Source organism: Xiphophorus couchianus, chromosome 23 (assembly GCF_001444195.1).
Source record: "Xiphophorus couchianus chromosome 23, X_couchianus-1.0, whole genome shotgun sequence".
NCBI classification, from domain to species: Eukaryota; Metazoa; Chordata; class Actinopteri; order Cyprinodontiformes; family Poeciliidae; genus Xiphophorus; species Xiphophorus couchianus.
Window position 1 is genome coordinate 11,453,591 of NC_040250.1, and position 22,456 is coordinate 11,476,046.

Here is a 22,456-nt window from a genome sequence, read left to right on the forward strand (position 1 = left end):
CTTTCTTATTGCCATCATGTCTTTTTTCATCTTGTTATATTTTTTTCCTCACACAATGCCTCTGCGTTTCGGTCATCACATCCTCATATCCTTTCCTTGGACATCAGCAGTATTTGGTAGAGAAGTTGACACTGCTCCGTATATTTAAGGTGAAACTTATGGAGTTTGTCGAGTGTTTAGATTCAAAACACAATTGCTCATTTCACATCCCACAGGAATTTGGAGCATTACACTCTCCTATTCTAGGACGCCTCCACCATGATTGTTTCTCTGATGGCTAACAACTGACTCCATTAAAGGAGGAGTATCAGCACCCTCTTCTGGATGGGGTCCACACTACGACACAGGAAGAAGGTCTAAGAGGACGTTAGTAGTTTATCGAATAGAATAATTTGAATCTAAACCATTATTCAACATTTAATTGCAAGCCTATTATTTGTTTTTAACCGTAATGTTAACCACTGATAGCTCTTTCTTTTGAGCTATTTATACTAATAGGTGATCAGTCGATACTAACTCATTCAACTCTCCAAGGAACATAGGAATGATAGAAAAATGGTGGTACTCAAAACTACTACCAAAAATAACAAGTAGGAATAAACTTATTCTACTGTATACAGTTCTGTAAAGGATATTAACACTTCTACAATGTGTTATAAACTGCTTTAACTTTTGACAAAAAATGAAACACGAATCTCCAAAAAGACAATAAAACAAAGTAAAAGTTAAATCACTCTAGTGTTTATCTGTTTTCAAGTTGTCGTTATCCTTCTAGTAATAACTGGAGAAATCTTTATTGGCATTAAAGTTGTGAAACCCTTTTCTAATTGCTGATAAAGTTTTTTTTAGGTTTCATTGGTACTTTAATCTTTGGTGATAAACTCAGAAGAATTCTGTGCCATCTCTGTTATCTTTAATTTTCTCTGCATATACAAGGTGAGACATTAGTTGGCTCATTCCAAAACATAAATATTGCTTCTAGAAGAAAAATGTTAGTAGAAGTAAAATATCACATTAAACCTAAATCTGCAGTCTGGGGTATGATAATAATACTAGATAATATAATACTCAGGTCTACGGAAGAGGATTAGGGCCACCAAAAAAAAAAAAGAATTCTGAGTTTAAAGTCAGAATTCTGACTTTAATCTCTTAGTCAGAATTCTGAGATTAAAGTCAGAATTCTGAGATTAAAGTCAGAATTCTGAGATTAAAGTCAGAATTCTGAGATTAAAGTCAGAATTCTGAGTTTAAAGTCAGAATTCTGAGATTAAAGTCAGAATTCTGAGTTTAAAGTCAGAAATCTGAGATTAAAGTCAGAATTCTGAGATTAAAGTCAGAATTCTGAGATTAAAGTCAGAATTCTGAGATTAAAGTCAGAATTCTGAGATTAAAGTCAGAATTCTGAGTTTAAAGTCAGAATTCTTTTTTCTTTTTTTTTTCTGTGGCCCTAATCCTCTTCCGTACAGGTCTCTGCAGTTTCTCAAAATTTTTTAATGGAGTAGATGTGGTGGTGGTTAAAGGTTGTTAGAGAAATTCATTTGTTGTGATGGAGTGGTTGGTGCCAATTAATAGATTTTTTAAATCAATATAAGTACAGGGTTTATTCTTTCAGATTTTCAAAAATTTACATAGAATGCAGTGCAAATGATACAGAAATACGACTACAAATACCACTCCTACTACTACAGATAATAATAATCTACATCTTATACTATTTTTTTTTGTCAAATCATTACTTACATGGCTATTGTAATTTCAATAGGAATATATAGCATTTTTCTAAAGAGATCTTGTGGCAGGAAACGGCCTTTTATTATAGGTCATGTGCGTTTTTACTCTTGCCACACCACACCTCCTTTCGTCTCTTAAAAGGATAATCAGGACACGCAAGCAGGCCAGTTTCGAGATGCGTCTGCTGCTGGTCACACTGATTCTCCTTCACCACGGTTGTAAGTTATATTAACTGAGATTTATATTAAGTAGCAAAATTAGATGTTCGTTTCAATAATTTTCCTACTGAATGATTTTTATTGTAGATTACTTCTTTTTTTGTTACTTTACCCAGATGCCTTGGTTCCAGCGGTCACCGTTCAGCTTGGTGAACCTGTAACTTTTACTTGTGGTACTATGGAGAACTTTCAGACCAGCACATGGCTTCAATGGTACAAGCAAAGTAAAGGAGATACTCTGAAATTAATCGTAATGCAGCCAAAAAATGTTGATCCCAGTTACGGACCAGAATTTGCTACTTCAAGATTCAGAGCAACAAATGATGGAATAATTAGAAATCTAACAATCCTGAGGACAATTCAACAAGATGAAGGAATGTATCACTGTGCACTCATAGGCTGGACTGAATCTACATGGACTGGGACTTATTTGATGGTAAAAGGTAGATATATAGTCTCTGGTTTGAATCATTTTAATACCCTAACAATACAAAAACACTGTAAGTATTGAGTTAAAGCAGTTGGACTTCTGTTGTTTTACCAACATGAGAACTATGGTATTCTGAGTGTGTTGCTGTTTTTTTCCTGTATCTGAAAATTGAATATTTTATTTATTTCTTATTTTCATTTTATTAATTTTTTCTTAACTACAGTATTATTATAGCTTTGCAGTGTTGCTATGCCCTCGCATAAAACTTTTCTTTTAATGTTTTTTGTCCATTTCAAAGGGTTACAGGATCGGCACAGTCTATTTTTTGTTTAGTATTTTTCATTTTTTGAAATTATTTCCATTTGTACTGAATAACTTGCTTTGGCAAATCTTATTACAAATTAGCTGATATTTACCTTAATCAAAACTTACCTGGATAATTAGAAACTACTTAAGTTGTAACATGTAGTATTGATATTAAGCATGTAGTTTTTGTAATGATGAGGTTTTCTGTGCATGTGGTGAAAGTGTTTAAAAATAATCTAATGAAGGATGTAATTTACAAGCACTTAGCTGTAGTCTGATGACTTGACCATAATTTTATCAAGGTTAAGTTTAGTCTTGATTTTTAAGATTCCATCATACTGTACAGTCCTGGTAACAAGGATAATTTGATTTTTTTTTTTCAATATTTTATCAAAGTTAACTGTTTGTTATTGCTTTCATACAGGAAACACAGAGGGGATATTAAACAGCACTATTGTTCAGAAGTCAGGACTGTCAGAATCCAGTTCACGGTCACTGGAAGTTGTCATATTTCTTCTGTGCACTGTCTTGGCTATAAGCCTGACAGTTATTGTTGTCCTTATATGCATAATCATCAAAAAGAAAAGTGACTCCTGTCAAGGTACTATATAATACATATTCAGTTTGCAGCAAGAGCAGTTTTCTTTCTATAACCATAGTTTATTTTATGATCCAGATGGTGTTGAGCTGCATAAACACTGCAGTCAGGAAAGACTAAAGGTAAAGCATAAAATCTTCACTTACTTTCTTAACACTATTTTGATAACATTTCCTTGCTCAATCATTTTTATAGGGACATGAGAGCAAATGGATCTACACTGCTGTCATTTTCACTGTGATGAAACAGGAGAGTGGACCAATAAACTCATCAGCTCAAAGAGAGAAGATTTATACTGCTATAAAAGCCTTTAGGTCATAGCTGCCATGTAACATATGTTTCACATGCATTGAATAATGTCACAATGTAAGACAGTATGTACTGTTTTTTTAAAGAAAGTGTCTATGACTGTAAATACAATATATATAATTTAACATTTCATCATGTACAGATTATATGCCAGTGTCTCACTGTTTTCAACTTTTCTTTGATTTACTATTGGATTCATTCATAGTGTCACCAGACTGCTGGATCCTCAAAGTAGGTCATCAACAAGATTCTTAAATTTAACAATCAAAGTTCAGATCAATTAGTTTTGGATGATTGTGTCATGTTTGATTGCATATGTTATGTGAAACTTGAGGAACTGCATTTTAAATATTGTGTTTGGTCATTAAGCAGCATAACATACACAAAGGATGTATGTTATGCTGTGAAAATGTATGTTTTTTGCAACAATTTTATTCTTCTACTGACATTTTTTTTCATCTTTTGTTCCTCTGCTCACCATCCCATCAGAAATCTGTTTCTCAATACCCAAGCATACATTTAGTATTGTTATTAGTTCCCTGTTAAGTTTAGTTTTCTAAGGTATTTTGAATTATAAGTTGCTTGAAACATGAATTTCCTGAGCAGATCCTTCAATGACCAATTAAAGCTAATTGTTCATCTGGGTGCAGCTTGCATATTTTTGTGTTTTGATGTTTTTTGTGTTTTCGATATATACAGTATGTATGTGTGCGTGCGTGCGTGTGCGTGTATGTGTGCTCATTTTGTACATGCACATACTGAGACCTCAAGCAATGACCAACCAACAGAAAACATAATGTGGTTTGTTTCAGACACTGTTTATTAAAAACAAGTTCTTATCAGTTTTGATCATATAGCTTTTTGTTGTTTTTTTTTTACCAAGGAAATAACAGGATGCACTAGGGAACAGGTGTCAAACTCCAGTCCTGGAGGGCCACTGCTCTGCTACTTTTAGATGTGACTCTGCACCACACCTGAATAGAATAATTAGGTCATTAGCAAGACTCTGGAGAATTTATCTACACAAGAAGGAGATAATTAAGCCATTTCATTTCAGTGTTTTGTGCCTGTGGCACATCTAAAATTAGATTCCTAAATTTAACAATCAAGGTTTGGACTAATTGGATGAATGTGTCATGCTTGATTTGATATGTTATGTGAAATTTTCTGGAGCTACATTTTAAATATTGTACTGGATGATGAAGTGGGATGTAAAGGAAGTATAGAAAGTGACCTGTTGTGCAGGAAAAAAAAAGATTTATCTTAGCATATAATCCCTAAAGTTTTAATTTCAAGCAACACAGTGAAACAAAGTAAACCTGTTTTTCTTTGGGATTTTTTGGATTTTCATAGATTTTGTTATCTTTTTTTGGATACGCCAGTACTTTGATATTTTGATTATTAATTATTATTGATTATTTTATTTTGTAGCTAATCTTAACTGCATTTGTTTTTTTTCTACTGCTATTTTGTTTATATTCTGAATTTATTTGACTTTTTCTTCCTTTTCTCACCACCATATCAGTCCTCAGTTTCTCGAAGTTGCTTTAATCAAGGATTTTCCTAAATAATTATACAATATATTACACTTTTCTTGAAAAATTAATAAAGCTTGTTGTTCATTTGGGTGCTGCTTTTTTTGAGTTCCTTTCTACACTTGTAGACTTTTTTATTTACGTGAGATGAGTACAGCTGCAAATAAAACCAGCTGACAGGACCAAGTACATATATATAAACTTTACTATTCTAATTTAAGAAGATAGACCTGTCCATGGCACTTACAAATGAAAATCTACGTCTCTGAACTATTACATCCCTACACACCCATCAGGGCCTTGAGGTCTAGTGATTTGTCATCCATACCAAAATGTAAAACTAAAGAATGATTTTAAATACACTAATTAGTTCATGTTTTCTACTATATTCTATTTTTAACTGCAGAATTATTTTGATATTTTAATATTTTTGCTACATGAAGAAAAGCATAATACCAAAAGCATTAAACCAGTGGTTCCCAAAGTGTGGGGTGCGCCCCCTATGGGGGGTGCAGTGCCATTGCAGGGGGGGCGCTGGAAGCGGTATGGATTAATGAAAAAAACAAAACAAACAAACAAAATAAAACAGTTACACAAAAGTGTTTCACTGTAAAGATGGTTTGTAGTGTGTTTTGTTGCAGCCTGACGTGTGAAATAAACTTCAGTGGAGTTTGAAAACAAAATATGTATATAGGTTTATGTCTGACTGAACGATGTGTGTGCCCAGTTGATTTTTTTTTTCTTTTTTCAGTGGGGTTTTATTGTAATCCATAGGGAGGCCCAGAAAATCTTTGGGAACCTCTGGGGGGCCCAGAAGAAAATCTTTGGGAACCACTGCATTAAACAATCTGTTCAAATGTATACACCACATTTTTTCTTTAACTGCAGAAAGAAACAGATTTTCTAATCTATAATCATTTACCAAAAAAAATTACTTTCTAATCACTTCACAAGATGACTACTCATCTGAGAGTGAGGGTCTGTTTCTGTGGCTCTTTCTTTTTCTCGCTACAGCAGTCAGCTTAACAGGAAATAAAACACGTGTTCGCAGAAGTCCAACTTCAGTTTCAATAGCCTGCTACAAGCAACAAAAAGTTGGAGCCATTAATGTAGAATGAGTCAAAGTAAAATGAACCCAACTTAACTTGTACATGTATTTTAAACAAATTTGTGGTCTTCCTTTCCGATTTTAAGGGTGTGTGCTCATTTTGTACGTGCACATGGTGCATTTCTGAGACTGCAAGCAATAGCCAACAAACAGGAAACGTGAGGTGTGACTTTGCAGTGGGACAAACACCCTTCAGTCACACAAGTGTTGTGGTTTGTTTCAGAAACTGTTTATTAAAAACAAGTTCTTGTCACCTTTGGCCATTGAGTTTTGTATCATGGAAATAACACAGGCTGTTCTGAAACATTGGAAATTGCAGCAGATAAAACCTTCTGTTAAAAAACAAAGCAAAGTTTTATGGCTTTATTATTTATTCATAAGGAGAGATTTAAAGTGCATAATAAAGATTTTCCATGTTCTTATAATTTGACCTAAGATAAAACATGTATTGTCAAGTAATTTATAGAATAGAATTACTTTATTCATCCCAGCAGGGAAATTATTTCCCTGCTGGGGAATCAGACAACTTGACTTCATATTTATGAATGGAACATTTCTACAAAATTATTTATTATTATAGGGGCTATTACAGTAATTATAATTCCTCCATGATATTTTCACATGTCTACTGTTAATCACATTCAGATGTAATGGGTGTGACTACGACACAGGGGCGCAACTACATATTTTTGAGGTGGATGCAAACATCTCACCAAGCTACCTGTATGGGAAGGGAGAACGGCTGGCAGGGAGGGGAGGGGCGCCTAATCAGTGCTGTTCCTCTGTTATTGACCATTTCATACACAATCAGCTGTTAAGTACATAAAATGCTGACTAGAAAAAAAAATTCCCACATCGATTTTGCGCCCCCTCTAGTGCAGCGCCCCTATGCGTTGCATACACTGCATAGCCACCTTTTGCGCCACTGCTACAACAGAACCTTTTCTATGACTCAACTTCTCTGCAGTCAGCAGCTAAGTTAGCATATTTACTGAGCCTAGAAAAGTTTTAATATGACTTAAACATTTTCACCTTTGCTCATGTTACAATAACAAACTTCGGCCCATCTTATTGGAACTTTATGTGGCAGACTATACAGGAGTAATACATGACTGTAAAAAAAAACAAAAACAACAACTAGTACCTGTTACCTTTTATTAACAATGAAAAAAGTTAGTTGGTACCACTGTTACCTTGCAGTTAGAAGGGCCTGGCTGGGCCTTTCTGTATTGACTTTGCATGTTCTCCTCATACATGAGTCTCAGTAATGTGGCTTCCTTCGATAGTGCAGTAAAAAAGTGATCTTTAGATTAATAGGTCTCTCTAAACTGCCCTAAGACTAAATCTGTGTGCATGGTTGTTTACTATTTGTGTTTTAGTGGGTGTATTTCCTCTTACCCAATGACTGGAGACAGACACCTCACTTTTACCCCAACAACTATGCAAGGAGAAGCAGAGGAGATGAAGAAGTCAATAGCATCTGCCAGACATAAGTAACAGAAACTTGACATTGCAATGTAATACCTTAAAAATGTGACTCTGCCTCTTTAAGGAGTTCCTACTCTTTCAAACTCTCCACCTTCAGCACATCATCACAACAATGTTCATCAAGTATGCCGTTTACAACCCTTCTTAGGAGCTATGAACTGAAAAGTAGTTCGTATAAGTAGTTTGTTATTTCTTGCTGCCACTAGTCTGAAGAAGCTGAGCTGGGGAGGCGTCGGGGAAGCTGCTCTGTGAGGCAAAGCTTGGCTGGAAATTGCAGCTCCAAGGAGAAGCTTTGTGAAATTAGGCCTTGCTTGGTGACAGCAAGCGTTTAGGCACCCCTGAGTGGTTGCCACGGAGGATTCAAGTATTACTAAACATGAGTGAGGGTAGTGGAGTTCAACCCTCCTGAGGTGTTCAGCTTCAGTCCTCAGGAGCTATCATCCTCGATTTTTTTACATGCATCTCTTCTCCAATTGACCTCAATCAAATGAATTACCAGGCCTCTGCAGAGCTTCATATATACTGGTGAAGGAATTCACCATAAAGAAAGTGTACACATTTGTTTCAAGTGTTAAGGTTGGAAAAAAGATTTACATTATTTCCACTGTGGTTGTAGTACAGTGAAACCTCATGATTAAAAAGGCCAATCAGACTGTTGTGAAGTTGTTCACTCCCACTCTGCAACTTTATATTAGGAGGGTCCATCTTACGATCGCCTCTTAGTTGTATGTGCCGCTATAGTGGATTATTACAAAAATGCTTTTCCTATTTTATGCAGTGCTCACGTTCAATTTTGCATGTAAGTATATTCACAAACAGAAAATGTACAATAATAATTAGATCTGAAGGCATTTTTCTTATGTATATTTGTCTCTGTGTTACATTGAGTTGTTTTTAAATAATAAACTGAATTGTGGGTTTTATTTTCAGTTTGCACAGAAAATAATTTTGAGGTAAAAACTGTGACTACTGGACAAAATGTGAACCTAAGCTGTCCTCTCCAGACCTCTGCTCTCTACCAAGAAACTCTGTACTGGATCCGACTGGTTTCTGGAAACTGGCCAGAATTTCTTGGAGCAACATTTAACTTTGAGTATTATGAAGAGTCAAAGATTCCTCATATTCAAACCAAACAAGAGGAAGGAGAATTTCTTCTTCATATTAATGACGCTAAGCGAAACGACACTGGACTTTACTACTGTGTTAAAATCAGACAACTTGACTTCATATTTATGAATGGAACATTTCTACAAATTAGAGGTAAATGCAATAACGTATTTTGAAAATCATACTTTTACTTTTGAGTAATAATCTTCTGGTTGTGAGAGTAAAACTTTTATTTTTTTTCCAGGAAAAGAATCAGATGTAACTGTTTTTCTGGAGGATTCTTCATCTTTTGCCATTCAGTCAGAGACCCAAGAGACTCTGCAGTGTTCAGTTCTCGCTTACTCTGAGAGGAAAACATGTCCAGCAGATAACAGGGTGTACTGGTTCAAAGCTGGATCAGATAATTCTCATCCCAATTTACTCTATTTACAAGAAAACAGTGGCGATGAGTGTGAAAGGATTCCTGAAACTCCTTCTGCACAAAAATGTTTTTACAACTTTTCGGAGACCTCTGATGCTGGGATTTATAGCTGCGCTGTGGCTGCATGTGGACAGATATTATTTGGAAACGGAGCAAAACGTCTTGGTATCTAGGGAACTTTTCTAAATCACAATTATGATGGAAATATTACTGGAATTTAATTTTCACGATATTTGATTCTTCTTTTAATATTTTTTTAATTTTCCAGGTCCCAACTCGGAGGATTTTTCCAAAATATTACTTCCTTCCTTGTGCTCGACTTTGGTCATAAGTCTCTTTGTAATATCTTGGCTCATTTATAAAATCAAGAAGAAAAAATTTGGCTGTTGCAATGGTAATGTAGGTTTCATTTATCCATTTATCAAAACTATTTTCAATAGGTTTGACATTCTTATTACTACTTTTCTTCACTGTACAAACAGGTCCGGCAACAAGTCCTGGTGATAATCAAAGTCAACAGGTAAGGCAGGAAAAAAAATAATTTAGTTTGCCATTTTTACTCAAGGTTAGGATTATAATCTAAGTTTTTTATTGTCTTCCCAGAGAGAAGAGAATTTGGTTTATTCTGCACCAACATTTAACAAGAACAAAGCTAAAAAAGGAGAAAGAAGGAACGTTAAAACGGGTCAAGAGGAGACGGTCTACACTGATGTTAAAACATTTCGATAGATTTACTTTGCTCTAAAGTGATGAATTAGTTGTTGCTTCTCATTCTTAAGACCAGTAATATAGATATTACTTATGTGTAATCCTTACACTAAGTTTTAAGCAAGTGTGTTTAGGCTGATGTCTTATTTTTAACCTCGGATTAACAGATTTTTTTAAATGAAGGTCAAGCTTATAATTCAATTATGTGAATTTCATTTGTTACCAATTTTATATTCATTGCAACAGAAGTTGAAGAAAAAGCAGATTCAGGTAAAAACTATCTATTTTTTTTGCTGCCTTCAAAAGGAAAAGTGTTATTTTTTATTGTATTGTCTTAGTTTGTCTCTTTTTTTATTGTTTCTTTCCGCAATGTGCAGTTTTCAAGGGATGTTCCTTATTGGATGTAATTCATTTTGTTTATTTCATAACAACAGAATTTGTTGTTTTAAAGTGTCATAACTTTTAGGATATATATAAAAAATTTAAAGAAAATATAATAAAAGTGCAGCTTGGATGAAGATTTACTATTTAATTGTCTTGCTGAAACATGTGATGCATTTGCTGGGTTAAGATTTTCGATTAATGTTTTTCATAGTCTTATTAGACCCAGTGTAGCATATACAGTATATGGAACATATAAAGTTAAACGTTAAACCATTTGTTGTTAAATATAACCCTTATTTGTGGCAATTTATTAAATTTAACTTTCTTTTAGTTCACAAAGGCAAAGAGTGAAATCATTGAGGTGATGTCTTAACATAAAGATCTGTTTATATCAATAACAACACGACTTTGAAACATATTAACAGATTCTAAATGCGTTATGTTGATGACACATAGCTCATAAGAATATTGTACTTTAATGTAAAGAATATGCTGAAATAAATCAAACACAAATCTTCTCTGCCATGTTTTTTTTTGCTTTGACTGCTTACAAATATCTTAACCTGACTTTGATTTGTTTCTTTTGACTCAATTTAAAAAAAAAAAAAAATGTAAAATACAGATGATATTAATATTTATGATGTTTATCACAATCAGGAAGAGTTTGTGTTTTCTAAACTGACCAAAATCTTAGGGTACTAAACTCTGGTAAATAACAAAAAGAAACTTCTTACAAGATTAAAATCAACTTTAAAAAATCTTATTTAGACTTTCTGAAGTCAGACATTCATGTGACTTATCAGAGAACACACTTTGATTCTAAAAACCTTTCATTATCAAAGAAAGATTCTTTCATAATATATTCTGGATATTTTGTGACTATGCTGGGAAAGATGATTTGGCTGCAAAGTGGTATAAAGGTTGATGTAGTAAATATTCATTCACACATTTTTAATATGTGCATAACCAGATGAAGGTTTACTAAGCGTAGAAGGAAATGCAGACGTCTACAATCATAAACATAAACATTATAAAGAACAGTATTGAATTTATATCAAATAAATTAAATTCAGTAAGAAGGATAATCTTGCTAGAAAATTCCCTGCATAAATATTGTACATAATTTGCATACAGTAGATCTCACAACTTTTCATCTCACAAAATAACAAACTTGTGATCCAGATTATTATCCCAAGTCAATAAAACACTGGAATAATGACAACTAGAAAAAGCATCAAAAGATAAGGTATTGCCATTATATATTTGTATGGTTTCAATCTATTCTGGGATTTCACCATTTTACTTTTTAAGTTTGAATTCCCCAATAATGTCATACTGCCTAAGAAGATAGTTGACCTGAATCTAGTTGTATCTGAGAGTAATGAGACATTCTTATGACTGCTAGGATGCAAGACTTGTTAACCCAAGTTCACTAATCCTCTCTAATCACAGCTAAATGTAGAAAATGTATTAGATATCTAAATCAGGACTTCAAACTTGAAACTTTTGGACTGTTTTACTCTAGATATCCTTGGATGTTATATGCTAGATATATACAGTACATGTTTATTAAACCCAATCATACTCATAGGGTGCAAGATATCAACACTCACCAATAACCGGCATGCTTTCTACAGGACGGAGATGCTTCTAACTCTAAAGCATATGATGATGTTCAGGAGGATTTTCTTCTTCCTGCAACATATGCCATATTGTGAAAAGTATTGGGTTGTCCCTCCAAATCACTGAATCAACTATCTGGATCACTCAAGTCCTTTCATCCCTGACACTCATTTTTTGAGCTTCCTCCACATGGGAGAAGCTACAGTCTACTGAAAACCCAGACAAAAGACTGATCTACAGTTTCAATGCTAGAGACATACAGTAGCTGCACTTAACACAACCATCTTGTGACATACTGAACATTCGGTACCTACTGAATGTGTTTAATTATTTGTTTATTGTACTTTAACCAGGACCTTGAGCACTCCATCCAACTTTGTTTTACCTATACAATGAAAATAAACACATTCATTCATTCATTCATTCATTCATTCATTCATTCATTCATTCATTCATTCATTCATTCCATGGACAGAGGTGTATAAAATCAAGTATGCACCATGCAGACTACTTCTACAAACAATGGTGAAATAACAATTTGCTCCCAGAAGCTTAGTGATTTCTAGTGAAGCGATGTTATAAGATGCCACCGATGTAAAACGTTGTCAAAAGATTCCTCAGCAGTGACGTTTTTAACCGTTAACTGTCAGAGCTCTAACAAAGTGAAAGTAATAAGGAGCAACAACAAGTCAGACACAAAGTGGTAAGCCACATAAAATCACTCACCACTGGAATCTATGCAGCAGAGAAAAGAAAATGAAAATAGAACAATCAAGATGCAACCAAATAGTTTTTTTATTACAGCAGCAAAATGCAAACTATTTACAATAGAAAAAAATACACACTGACAACACATAAGTAGATGAAAGTCACTAGTAGAAAAACAACTTTAATCAGGAAGCATGTGATCTAATAACAGATGAGGGCTGACACTGGATAGTCAAAATGATGCAGGATGAAATTTGGTCCCATTTTAATTGGATCACATTCTGACCTATTTGCCTGAACCAGTAAGCAAACTGACATCTGATTGGCTGCTTCAACCAGTAGGTACACATGTTTGCTATGACTCTGAGGTCAATACATTTGGTGAAAGTTTGGTCAAAAAATCTCTAAGTTCACGAGCCAGTGGGCGGGGCCTATGACAGCTTCCTCCATGCAGAACCACAGTGACATTATGTCCTCATTTATATGGAGTTTTAAAAAATGAGAATTAATTAAGGTTTTTTAGTTATTGTGAATGGTGACTCTTCATTCTCTATAGGCTGTGAATAAGATGTAAATACAGACTAAAATAAATGACAAGAACTCCCTCTGTCAACGTTTTTTTCATTTAAAACTAATGGGCACTTTAGTAACACTGTAACACTGCTGTATCACATCAACCTTTGATTTTATGAAAGCAGATTCCACTACCTTTCTTTTTTACTCAGACATACCCCTCTTTATTTCAAATCCACATCTTCATTTCCATTAAAAGATTATCTCAAAATGTCAATGAAAAGTCTGTTATCTGTTTTGGATATTTGGAAACTTGACCACATGTTCTTCATAGATTTTAGAACCATATCTTATATTACAACAAGGAGCAAACATCCTCGTTTTGCGTCACAGGAAATCTGTTTTTCAGATTAACATGCTGGGCAAAATGGAATGTAGATGTTTTGTTTATCAAACATAAACAACGTTTTCATTGGTAGTAAAGTGTGCGCAATTTCTTTCTTGTGTTAAGGGTGGAAAAAAGGGGTTTATAGATTTCCATTGTGGTTGTTGTAAAGTGACACCTCACAATACAAAAGACCAATCAAACTGTTCTGAAATTGTCCACTCCCACTCTACAGCATTATATTAGGAGGGTCCATCTTCCTATGATAGTCTCTTAGTTTGATGAAGCCGCTAATGTGGGTTAATATGAAAGTGCAATTCTTGTTTTATGCATTACTCACGCTCAGATTTGGATGTAAGTATATGTGCAAATGTGAAATATATATCCTTTTTATAGCTTTACATATAACTGTATTATTATTTTTAATTGTGCTAAATTCTGTTTTTATTGTAGTCTGTTAAAGTGAGATTTGTTTCATGGATTTATTTCCAGTTTGCAGTGACAAATTGAAGATTGAGGTAAAGACCGTGACTGCTGGACAAAATGTGACCCTAAACTGTCCTCGCCAGACCTCCGCTCTCTACCGAGAAACTTTTTACTGGATCCGACTTGTTTCTGGAAACTGGCCTGAATTTCTTGGAGCAACAGCTAATTTCAAGACTGACGATGTTTCCAAGATTCCTCATGTTCAGACCAAACAAGAGGAAGGAGAATTTCATCTTCATATTAATGAAGCTAAGCGAAACGACACTGGACTTTACTACTGTATTAAAGTCAGACAACTTGACTTCATATTTATGAAAGGAACACTTTTGAAAATTAAAAGTAAAAAAATCTATTAATGACACGTAACTGCATATTCGTAGTTATTCCTTTTTTTTTTTACCAGTGAAAGTAAACCATATCTTTTTTTTTCTCCAGGTCAGGAATCAGATATCATTGACATCATTCAGGATCCTCCATCTGGCTCACTCAATGCAGAAAACTCAGACACTCTGCAGTGTTCAGTTCTCTCAGACTCTGAGAGGAAAACATGTCCAGCCGATAACAGGGTGTACTGGTTCAAAGCTCGATCAGATAATTCTCCTCCCAGTTTACTTTATCTACAAGGAATCAGTGGAGATGAGTGTGAAAGCAGTCCTAAAGCTCCGTCGGCACAGAAATGTTTCTACAAATTTTCAGAGAACTCTGACAGTGGGATTTATCACTGCGCTGTGGCTGCATGTGGACAGATATTATTTGGAAACGGAGCAAAACTTGGAGGTACAGAACTTTTCTAAATAATGATGATGGACAGGCTACTGGAATATAATTTTCAAAATGCATTTTTTCTTCTTTTATTTTTTCCTTCCTAGGTTCCAGCTCTATGGATTTTTCCAAAATATTTCTTCCTTCCTTGTGCTCGGCTTTGGTTATAAGTCTTGTTGTAATATCTTGGCTCATTTATAAAATCAAGAAGAAAAAGTGTGGCTGTTGCAATGGTAATGCGCGTTTCATTCATCAGTTCATCAAAGAGTTTTCAATAGGTTCGAGATTCTTATATTCTTCACTTTATGCAAACAGGTCCGGCAACAAGTGGTGGTGACAACCCAAGTCAGGTAAAAGGCAAAATATTCTTGTAAACTTGCATTTTTTATGAAGTTATAGAATATTCTTTGAACTTTTTGTTATCCCAGAGTGAAGAAAACCATTTGGTTTATTCTGCACCAACATTCAACAAGAACAAAGCTAAAAAAGGAGAAAGAAGGAACGTAAGAACAGCACAGGAGGAGACGGTCTACACTGACGTTAAAACATTTCGATAGATTTATAAGTTGTTGCTTCTCATTCTTAAAACCAATAGTACAAATATTCATGAATAAATCTGTATTTTGTGTAATTTATACACTAAGTTTCATGCAAGCTGATGTACTGTAGGTTGATTGTTTATTTTACTTAGGATTTTTAAAATGAAGTCCTAAATCGGATTTTCTTTTGTAAAGAAAATTTATTGAGTGCATCAGAAGTTATAGGAACAACAGATTCATATATATATATATATATATATATAAAAAATCAAATTTTGCAGCTGCCTTTAGGAGTAATTTTTTTGTCTTGTATGTTTCCCCCTCTATTTTTCACAAAACATCTAAATTAATTGAAAACTGACTTGGCCTCATCTCCAAATTCCTCTTAAATAAATCTGGTTTTTCAATTCTCACAATTCGTATTGAACTGTGACATTGTGTCATTTTATTGACTCTATTCTTGTCGTAAATTCTTTTCCTTTACCTTGCTTTTGGTGGTTCATTCGTTTTCATTATCCTTTCATCCTTTCCTATATAGTCAGATGAGTTTTACTAGTGAGTTTGTTAATTGAAGTATTTAACTGTACGGCTGAATTCTTTTTGTTAATAAACTCTTGTATTTTGGAGAGTTGTTTGTGTTTATTCCATTCTTGTGTAGTGTCAGTGTCTTTGCGTTCAAAAACCATCCATGCTGGAACTTATGCCTCCATCTATTATTTTAATACCTAAACTTTATCAGGTAGTGATTAATACACAATAACTGAGACTGAACTATTTGGCTACTATTTTCATGATGACGCTGACGTGGTAAATATTAACTAAATTATTAGTTTTGTTAATAATTTTCCTAAGCAATTATTTATAATTATTCAAGCCAAAACCAGACCTATTGTTGCACAACACCCTTAAACAATTAACAAGCTAGAGAGGAGACGTGGGTGCTGCTTAACTTTTGAAAATAACATAGTTTTTGATTTCTCAGCATTCAAAACCAGTTTAAGCTAAGTCAGGGTGGGGTGAACAGTGTCAAATGCAGATTACAGAAGTTTAAATGATTTAGAAACTTGAGGAGAGTTGTTTGTGTTTATTCCATATATGGAACCATGTCTCAAACCGTAGAGGTTTGAGAAGAAGATTGACTCCTTTTTCAAGATAAAGCCTGTAAGTGAAACTGAAAGCAGTGAGGAAAAAATATGACAGTTATAGCCTGTTTATTTTTTAGATATTGTACCTATTTGCTATGAAATACCTTTTCCCATTCTCTTGCTTGTTTTGGCAAGACTGTAGCTGGAGACATCAATTTTAGAGAGGCCATGTCACAGTTCATAGGATAGCAGTAAAATGAATATAAGTTTTGATATAAAATTGGTTTATTAGATTTAGATGCAGTGCGTGTGTGGATGTGTGTCTGCATGTATGGAGGGGAAGGAGGAAGGGTGTTTGTGGGATTGCATGGACTTCTTTGGCTGAAAGTTTTATGCTCTATACACAGTCCATGAGCATGAGGACACCCAAGTGCTCAAAGAATCATTGGCTGAATCACTAAACAAACAGGACCAACTTCCTTTCCATGCTAGCCAAGTAAATATTCAGTGCAGAGAAGCACAGTGAATAAAGAAAAGTTATTATCAGGTCATTGCATTGTGGTCATTGTGAAATATGGGCAGAATATTAATTCAAATGAATGTAAATAAATGACACAGAATGTTTCAACATCTCCAAAAACATCTTTGGCAGGTTGGTTTATGTAGCTAGCTCACATGACATTTACTGCTGAACTGGCAGCAATAAGAACAGCTGACTTTAAACAAAGAAACAGTTCTTCAGTTTATTCTTGAATGTGAGAGAGTCAGATCAGCATAATAACCTTCTGCTCTGCGTCTAAGACAATCAGGCTTACAACCAAGTTTATATTCAGATAAGTTTCACCCACATACCACAGTAGATGTATTGACGAGTAAACCAGGTCCCAGATGACCTGGTTTGTATCGTACCTCTGTGCCCAAAGCAGCAAACTTATCTGACCTACTACCCTCTTAAGATGTCACTTCATCTTCAATATTCTTCTCAGTAGAATCTACAACGTTGTTCTCTTTACTTACACAACCCAAAGGTTCCCACACTGATAAATATAGTTAAACATACTTATCAGCATACATATTTTCATCAGCACTACAATATCAGATTTGTAGAAGATGTTGCTGGAGTGTTATTTATAAAGAAAGCCATTTGTTTTCATATGACACAAAATCACAGCCCAGATATTCAACAATATAGCAGAAGTTTAGAGAACATATAAACATATTTCCTCTTAAAGGTTCCTTCAGCTCTGCAGCAATAAATACCTTTGAAGTTCAAAATTCCCATATAGTATTTTTAAAATTATAACAACTTGCATTGTTAAAATCTATAGACAATCAATAGACAACAACAAACAGATGAGCCCTTTCAGGAGGTGTTAATGCTACAATTCTAATTTTTTCAGTAAACTATACAGTATCTATTATAAAGTTCACACTTTGTACCTCAAAATCAACATATTTGCAAATAACATTTCAGTCAGACAACGCTGGTCAATAAAGCATCCAAAAAAGACAGACTTTACCACAACTTTTTTTTTTTAAATAAAATATGCATCTTAAAAAGAGCAGAAACCAGATGGAGGTAGCAAGGAGTTTTCTTTAGACAGAAATTCAAATAAGTCGTTCTAAGCGTTCATTCATGTCTTAGAACTGCTGCTTATTCATAAAGTCTTGGCCGTATATATACAGGCTTTCTTTAAGTGTAATCAGTTAGCGAGAGTTAGGGGGAAGACACTGTGCTTTGAAAAGACAGGAAATGGCCTTGGACTGTGAGCTTTTATGTAGCCAATCAAATGCTTTCATAGCCACACCTCCTACTGTCAGTAATAAGAAGAGTAGCTTCGGTGTGGACAGTGTGTAAAGATGACTCTGTTCTGGTTTACACTGCTTCTCCTTCATCAAAGGTGTAAGTTAAATGTACAAGACTTGATATAATCATTTGTAATGCAGTTGAAAACCTGCTGGGACAGGCCATGTTAATATACTTTGTCATTTTTTTTTAAATTGTGGGAATTTTTGATACGTTGATTTAAATATTAACAGTTTACACTTTTCATATAATGCGGATGCATTGATTCCAGTGACCATCGTTCAGCTTGGAGTAACTAAATGAAAAGATTTTCAGGTCAAAATCTAACAAAAAAAGCCCATTTGAAAACAAAACAAGTCTAATTATTGTATTGACCATCAGCATGACAGTTGAATGATTATTATAAAATCATGAGATACTGTAAAAAATGATTAATTATTTATTATTATTAGACTATAATGAAGAGAAAGACTTCTGCAGCAGGAAATGGCCTTAGGAAATGGCATTTTGAGATAACCAATCAGATGGTCTCGTAACCACTCCTCCTTCTGTCACTGGAATAAAACCTTGTGTTTCAGTGAAAACAGCTTAAAGATGAAACTTTTATGGCTCACACTGATCATCCTGCACCAAGGACGTAAGTTAGATAACAAATAAAACCTCTGAGTGTTTGTAGAATGAAACCTAACTATCCTCATAATTTATTTTTTTCTGCAGGTTGTGTCTTGTTTGTTATGAATAACATGTTAATACGTGTTTTATTCTTCATATTGCAGATGCCTTGGTTCCAGTGACCACCGTTCAGCTCGGAGACAATGTAACTTTGAAATGCTCTTTTCCAGAAGAAAAGACGAGCAGCAGTAGTGAACTTCACTGGTACAAACAAAGTGCAGGAAATGCACTGGAATTAATTTTGAAGCTGATGGAAAATACCAGGCCTACCTATGGACCTGAATTTTTGGGCTCAAGACTGACTGCAACATATACAGAGAAAATAGGCAATCTGATGATTAGGAAGACGACTGAAGGAGACGAAGGCATGTATCACTGCGCTGTGATTGACTGGAACAAGAACATTTGGCAAGGGACCTATTTGCTAATACAAGGTATTTTAATTATTAAAATTACTTCAACAAGACAAATGCTTAACATATAACATCTTAACATGTAATCCAGTACAAAACACAGCTTGTCACATAGTTACATATGGTTTCATGTCATTTCATTTCAAAGATATCAAGTGTTTTTGGTCTATTCATAATTACTTTAATGTACTAAGTCTTAGCTTTATGCTGAGAAAGGAAACAGGTAAGGAATAGTTCTTTCACACCGTTACAGATATTTATCAGCAACGTAAACACATTTTGTGAGAAATTGTTTTCTATCAATGTAAATAAGTTCATGTTAAATAAAGTCTATCATGTCCAGTGTAAGATAATTCAGCCGCATTCATTCAGTGAGAAAAATACACACCAAGGTTTTGAACACTAGATCCTATAGCATTTTCTTCTCCTCTTAAATCATCCAAAATTAATTTACAGTGTCTAACAAAGAATTGTGTTGTGCATAGGAAACACTGTGGTGTCTTCAAATTACACAGTTGTTCAGACGCCAACAATATCAAAACCAGTTCATCCAGGAGACCCAGTGACTCTTCAGTGTTCGGTCCTCTCTAGCTCTGACAGCAAGAAATGTTCAGGAGATCTGAATTTGTTCTGGATAAGAGCCGGAGACAAATCTCTTCCAAACTACATCTACACTGATGGAAACAGGGAAAACAAATGTGAAGAGAAACTGGACTCTCAGCAGAGATGTGTGTATAACTTCTCTAAGACGGTCAATGCCTCTGATGCGACTTTCTACTGTGCTGTGGCCACATGTGGAGAGATATATTTTGGAAATGGAACCAATATTGATATTAAAGGTAACTGGATAATTTGATTTCTTTATACCATATCTGGTATACCATACCAGATGAACCATTCAATGTAAAATATTACTTTTCTTTTTAAAAAATAATCAGAACGTTAAAAAACATGTCCTTTTTACTAACTTGTAGTTGTTTTGTTTTTTATTTTAATGATGTTTCAGAATCCAGCTTGTGGTCCCAGGATGCAAGAAAAGTCGTTATTCTTCTCTCTGCTGCTCTGGCAGTAAGTCTGGTTGTGATCGCTCTTCTTATTTACTTCAGCCTGAAAAATAAATGCGTTCACTGTACAGGTAAGAAAGCAGTCTTGAAGCAGTTACTGTAGTTCATTTAATCAAAATAAATTGCTGAATCAATATTAATTAATTTCTGTTTTATTTTGTATTCCAGCTGATTCAGAGTTGCAGAAAAACATCAGCAGACAGAAACCTCAAGAGGTAAAAAAATCCCAAGACGGTTTTCTTAGGTCAAATATTTGATTAGGTTTTAAAACTGAGTGAATTATAACATTCTTTGTTTTCTAAGAGATGTAAGGATGGATGGATTTACTCTGCAGCCATCTTTACTACAATAAAGTCTGACTGGGCAGGACTGAAGAAAGAAGCAGAGAAAGAGAGGATCTACGCCGCTGTTGAAGCTTTTGGATTAAATTGAGGAAATTGTTTGCTTTAACCTTAAACTAAATAAAGGAATAAATAAAGACTTCTTTTTTGCAATGGATTACTCAAATCTATTTAGCTTTTCAATAATGTTTTTTTCCTGTTTTATTCATTTTGTAATTTCAATCTGGAGAGACTCAGATGGAGATGAGAAGACAATTAGGAGAGTTTATTGACAAACAGAATTTAAAGTCTTTGGCGCTCGGGCCCCGGCTGGGGATAACGGTTATCGCAGCGTTAGCGATAGGCTTCAGATGAGCATCCCTGATGCTGTTAGGAATGTCATCCCCTCAGGGCCCGGCACTGGTGGTGGAGGTTGAAGAAAGGTGCGGGCCTCAGGACCGGGCGAATGGAGGAGAAGGGGTGGTGGTGGGTTGAGCTCGGCTGGAGAGCAAAGGACGCCATGAATGAAGGTCCTTATCAGCTGGGACTTGGTCGATGATTGGACGTGACGTGGCTTGGTCCGGCGTTGATAGGTCGACGATTGTGGGCAGGTCGCTTCAATTAACGGATCCCGGTGGGGATAAAAGAGTCTTCCAGTTTGAATTTGCGCCTAGGCTTCATTTGTGGTCATTGATCAATTTTTTAATTCTCAAATGCTTTATTGCTATCTTACTAATGATTTTGTATACATCTGGTGAAATGAAACGAAAACATCAAAACTCTTAGTACTTTTCCATGAGTCATGTCATGTGCTCAGTTTTCATTTTATGGAGAAGGAGAAGACTCCAGCATCACTTGAAGTTCAAAGAAACAACTTCAATAGATCAACTCCTTATTTGTTGTGGCATTTATCAAGGTAACATTTATGAAACGGCAAAAAAGTGGCTGTTTTGAAAGTTATAATGCTAATAAGATAGGTATGGTAGACGGCAGCACGTTACACAAAGACAGGTGTTCCCAACCCTTTGGGAACCAAGAGCTACAACTCAATAGTCTTCTGAGAGCTATCATATCACAGATGTGAAAAATATAAATTAAACTTTATTGACATATGTTATACGCAAATATATCCCAGTTACAACAGATATTTTAAAGTGATAGAAAACTTAGTGCAGTTTCTTGTTAGTGGGATTCTGACACTGAGAGGAAGTAGTTTCTCATAGTCTGAGGATTAGGAGTTTGTTGCAAGCCTCAGGCAGCCCAGCAGGTGTCAATCAGTCATGCTAGATTTGTACTTTGATTTGATGATCGTCATGTGAGAAAATACAAATCCACAAATAAATGGATCCAAAGAGCAGTGTCAAGATGAAAACATATCTTCTCAGGTTGGGATATTTTTCCTATAGCAGGTTCCAGACGTTTCAGATTATACCAGATACTCAATTTTATTTGTGTCACATAATTTTCAACAGCAGATCAATCCAGGTTGAAAGTGTTATTTTTTTTAGAGACAGTCTCATCAATATGTTAACTATGGCAAACACAAATATCTAGCCTCATTTTACTTAAGTAAATGCCTCAAACTCAAAGTAGAATGGCCACAGTGAGCCACATCAAAGGGAAAACAATGCTGAACAAGTGAATAACAACTCAAAGCCACTTTTATTCTTCCTTTCTCTCTCTCTCTCTCTCTCTCATTCTCTCTCTCTCGCTGTTGGCTCTACAAATTTGTTGCT

General features: G+C 34.8%; 4 protein-coding genes across 6 annotated transcripts; all 4 read left to right on the forward strand.

Annotated features, from left to right (window-relative positions):
• The first annotated feature begins 1,904 nt into the window (after nucleotides 1-1,904).
• Nucleotides 1,905-4,444, forward strand: LOC114138713 (uncharacterized). The gene is made up of 5 exons (XM_028008103.1): nucleotides 1,905-1,949; nucleotides 2,066-2,392; nucleotides 3,110-3,286; nucleotides 3,362-3,405; nucleotides 3,479-4,444. Exons 1-5 carry the CDS (start codon nucleotides 1,907-1,909, stop codon nucleotides 3,602-3,604), a joined length of 717 nt encoding a protein of 238 aa, XP_027863904.1. The 5' UTR covers nucleotides 1,905-1,906; the 3' UTR covers nucleotides 3,605-4,444.
• A 4,010-nt stretch (nucleotides 4,445-8,454) lies between these two features.
• On the forward strand, nucleotides 8,455-10,313 carry LOC114138752 (uncharacterized). Of its 2 annotated transcripts, none has more exons than XM_028008151.1 (6): nucleotides 8,455-8,522; nucleotides 8,654-8,983; nucleotides 9,075-9,416; nucleotides 9,520-9,650; nucleotides 9,734-9,771; nucleotides 9,855-10,313. In XM_028008151.1, exons 1-6 carry the CDS (start codon nucleotides 8,480-8,482, stop codon nucleotides 9,994-9,996), a joined length of 1,026 nt encoding a protein of 341 aa, XP_027863952.1. In that variant the 5' UTR covers nucleotides 8,455-8,479; the 3' UTR covers nucleotides 9,997-10,313. The 2 variants fall into 2 exon arrangements, with proteins under 2 accessions (XP_027863952.1, XP_027863953.1); XM_028008152.1 differs by having other exon boundaries at nucleotides 9,520-9,645.
• Nucleotides 10,314-13,846: 3,533 nt separating this feature from the next.
• Nucleotides 13,847-15,985, forward strand: LOC114138751 (uncharacterized). 2 transcript variants are annotated; one of them, XM_028008149.1, is made up of 6 exons: nucleotides 13,847-13,926; nucleotides 14,065-14,397; nucleotides 14,494-14,835; nucleotides 14,928-15,053; nucleotides 15,136-15,170; nucleotides 15,249-15,985. In XM_028008149.1, the coding sequence occupies exons 1-6, from the start codon at nucleotides 13,854-13,856 to the stop codon at nucleotides 15,375-15,377; spliced, it is 1,038 nt and encodes a 345-aa protein (XP_027863950.1). In that variant the 5' UTR covers nucleotides 13,847-13,853; the 3' UTR covers nucleotides 15,378-15,985. The 2 variants fall into 2 exon arrangements, with proteins under 2 accessions (XP_027863950.1, XP_027863951.1); XM_028008150.1 differs by having other exon boundaries at nucleotides 13,855-13,926; nucleotides 14,026-14,397.
• A 2,839-nt stretch (nucleotides 15,986-18,824) lies between these two features.
• On the forward strand, nucleotides 18,825-20,896 carry LOC114138831 (uncharacterized). Its single transcript, XM_028008259.1, has 6 exons — nucleotides 18,825-18,888; nucleotides 19,028-19,357; nucleotides 19,822-20,175; nucleotides 20,343-20,471; nucleotides 20,569-20,615; nucleotides 20,704-20,896. The coding sequence occupies exons 1-6, from the start codon at nucleotides 18,846-18,848 to the stop codon at nucleotides 20,830-20,832; spliced, it is 1,032 nt and encodes a 343-aa protein (XP_027864060.1). The 5' UTR covers nucleotides 18,825-18,845; the 3' UTR covers nucleotides 20,833-20,896.
• The last annotated feature ends 1,560 nt before the right edge of the window (nucleotides 20,897-22,456 follow it).